The sequence below is a fragment of the Seriola lalandi genome, unplaced genomic scaffold (assembly GCF_002814215.2).
Source record: "Seriola lalandi dorsalis isolate HSWRI2012SDOR001 ecotype SW California unplaced genomic scaffold, Sedor1 jcf7180001974642, whole genome shotgun sequence".
NCBI lineage: Eukaryota > Metazoa > Chordata > Actinopteri > Carangiformes > Carangidae > Seriola > Seriola lalandi.
In genome coordinates this window covers 1-2131 of record NW_019445308.1, presented here as the reverse complement: position 1 = coordinate 2131, position 2131 = coordinate 1, and the positions used below count along the sequence as shown (strand labels likewise).

The window sequence follows — 2131 nt, the reverse complement described above, 5'->3', positions numbered from 1 at the left end:
GGCCATTCAAAAAGGATGATTAATGATGTGTCAATGAAAAATCAAAGGCAACACCCAGGGTGGAGCAGCGTTGTATACTTGGATTTATAACATTCCAACAACAAATATTTGAATCAGGTAATACATAGATCATTCAACACTACAATGTTGAGATGAGCATTAATTACAATCAACACGGTACTCTCCATTACTGCATATATCTGATAATTTATGATTATTTTATGTTTTCCAAAACATCAAGAAACTGTGCACTTACCTGTTTTTTGCAAGCCTGATTTCTCTCTTAAGTGTTGGATCATCAGTCTTGCTCTGAGATAGTCCCACAGGAGAGGTCATAACGACAGTCTGAGGCAGGGAGCTGGATGTGGGCGCTGCTCGGATCTGGTATGTTTGTACCTCACCTCCTGCACCTGAGAGAAACCCAAGAGTAAAGGCACAACAACAGGAGTCATAAGAGTTCTGCAACGCAGCATGCATTACTTCAGAGATCTTACTTAAAAGATTAACCACACCATTTTTCTATTAGTAAATACTGAGACAACAGATTTTAAACCTATGTAAATGTCCTGTTCATCGTCTTGATCAAAGTAAACGGTAGAATTAGCACAAAGCTACACAGTACACAATAGTAGGTTTTCTAACTGATATAGTATCCACTTGCACAAATTTCATCGGCCATGGCATGCTGGTTTGTTGCAAGATACTGTGCCATTGACTATCTCAAAAGACAAACACATTTTTGAAATCTGCCCACCATCCAAACTGACATCCCCAAACAAACTAGAAGAAATTTAGATAAAGTTTGTCAGACTATGCTATTTTCTGCTCACCTTGTACAACAACCTGGTTGCTAGGCACCAGTATCTGCTGGCCATCAGGTGTCTGGGCGTACTGCAGGATGGTGGTGCTTTGCTGGGCTCCACCAGAGTTGGCCATGGTGACAGCCTGTAGACCCTGAATGCCTTCGGACCCTGGAGTCGCCAGCTGGATTGTGCCATTAGCGGCTATGGTAACTGGAAAAACCACACAGATGACAACACAACTGAGAAAAGCAGCAGGCTAGGCTATCATTCTGGGTACTGCAAAGAACTCTTTCCTGATAAGTTAAAAAACCACACAGGCTCGGAGCTTTGGGCCATTAGATGGCTAATACTCAAAGTGGTTAATAGCTAAAGCGACAAATGGTCTCTGGTAGACAGCTGTATCTAGTGAACATACTAACACAAAAGCATCTCTTTTTTAATGTAAGTAAGTAGAAGGGAGAGGTTCATACTGTACTGGCCGCTGCTGGTCTGGTAGATTTGGGTGGTGGGTACTGTAACACCTGTCACTCCTGTGGATGCTGGGCTGTTATCCTTTCCCTCAATGTGTGTCACTTCCTCAGATGAAAGCTCATTTAGGATTTTTCTACAAGGTGAGAAGAGGAAGACTCCTTGAATTACTATTCATCAAACACAACTGTTTCTGTGAAAATTTCTATCTTTACTGTTTGTTTTTGTATTTTTACCTGTATGACGGCCGCCTTGCAAGTATTTCTCTGGTCTTTTGGGTTGTTGCTCCACTGTCTGATGAGTCCTGTGAATCTTCACTATCTGAATCCTGGATCTTGAAATAAGGAGATGAATTAACAAGTGAATATAAGTAATTGTATAAAATGGTGGCTGCTTATATAAAGAAATTAAAATAGATAGATAGATAGATAGATACTTTATTTATCCCCTTGGGGAAATTCATGTAAGCAGATGAATTAAACAGAAGCTATCGGTTGGTCTTACCTGTGCAGTCTGCACCTGAGGGGACTGAATGACTGATGACTGTGCAGACTGGATAACTCCTTGAACCTGAAACTGACCCCCTGGCAGTTGTACCACAGCCACAGACGAACCACCCAGTGACATCTACAACAAACCAAACACCATGACAAATCCAGAAAACACAGTATACTTGTCATGGTAATTGCATTCAATGTGTACAGAAAAGTGAGTTCAGAAGCACACTGAAACATCATTTGGATTTGAAAACATTGCTTAAAAGGGTAATTTCCCCCGTACTGTACAAAACATATTTCCTAAATTTACCCCTTATGGCGTCCAGCCAAGGAGGTGATTTTGGTTTCATGTGTCGAGGATTG

The 2131-nt window shown here is 41.1% G+C and overlaps 1 protein-coding gene across 1 annotated transcript; it reads right to left on the bottom strand.

The window, feature by feature from the left end:
* Nucleotides 1-6: 6 nt before the first annotated feature.
* LOC111654356 (cyclic AMP-responsive element-binding protein 1-like) lies at nt 7-2103 on the bottom strand. Its single transcript, XM_023405338.2, has 5 exons — nt 1776-2103; nt 1508-1605; nt 1274-1407; nt 831-1013; nt 7-410 (listed from the first exon to the last, which is right to left on the bottom strand). Exons 1-5 carry the CDS (start codon nt 1896-1898, stop codon nt 253-255), a joined length of 696 nt encoding a protein of 231 aa, XP_023261106.1. The 5' UTR covers nt 1899-2103; the 3' UTR covers nt 7-252.
* Between the last annotated feature and the right edge of the window lie 28 nt (nt 2104-2131).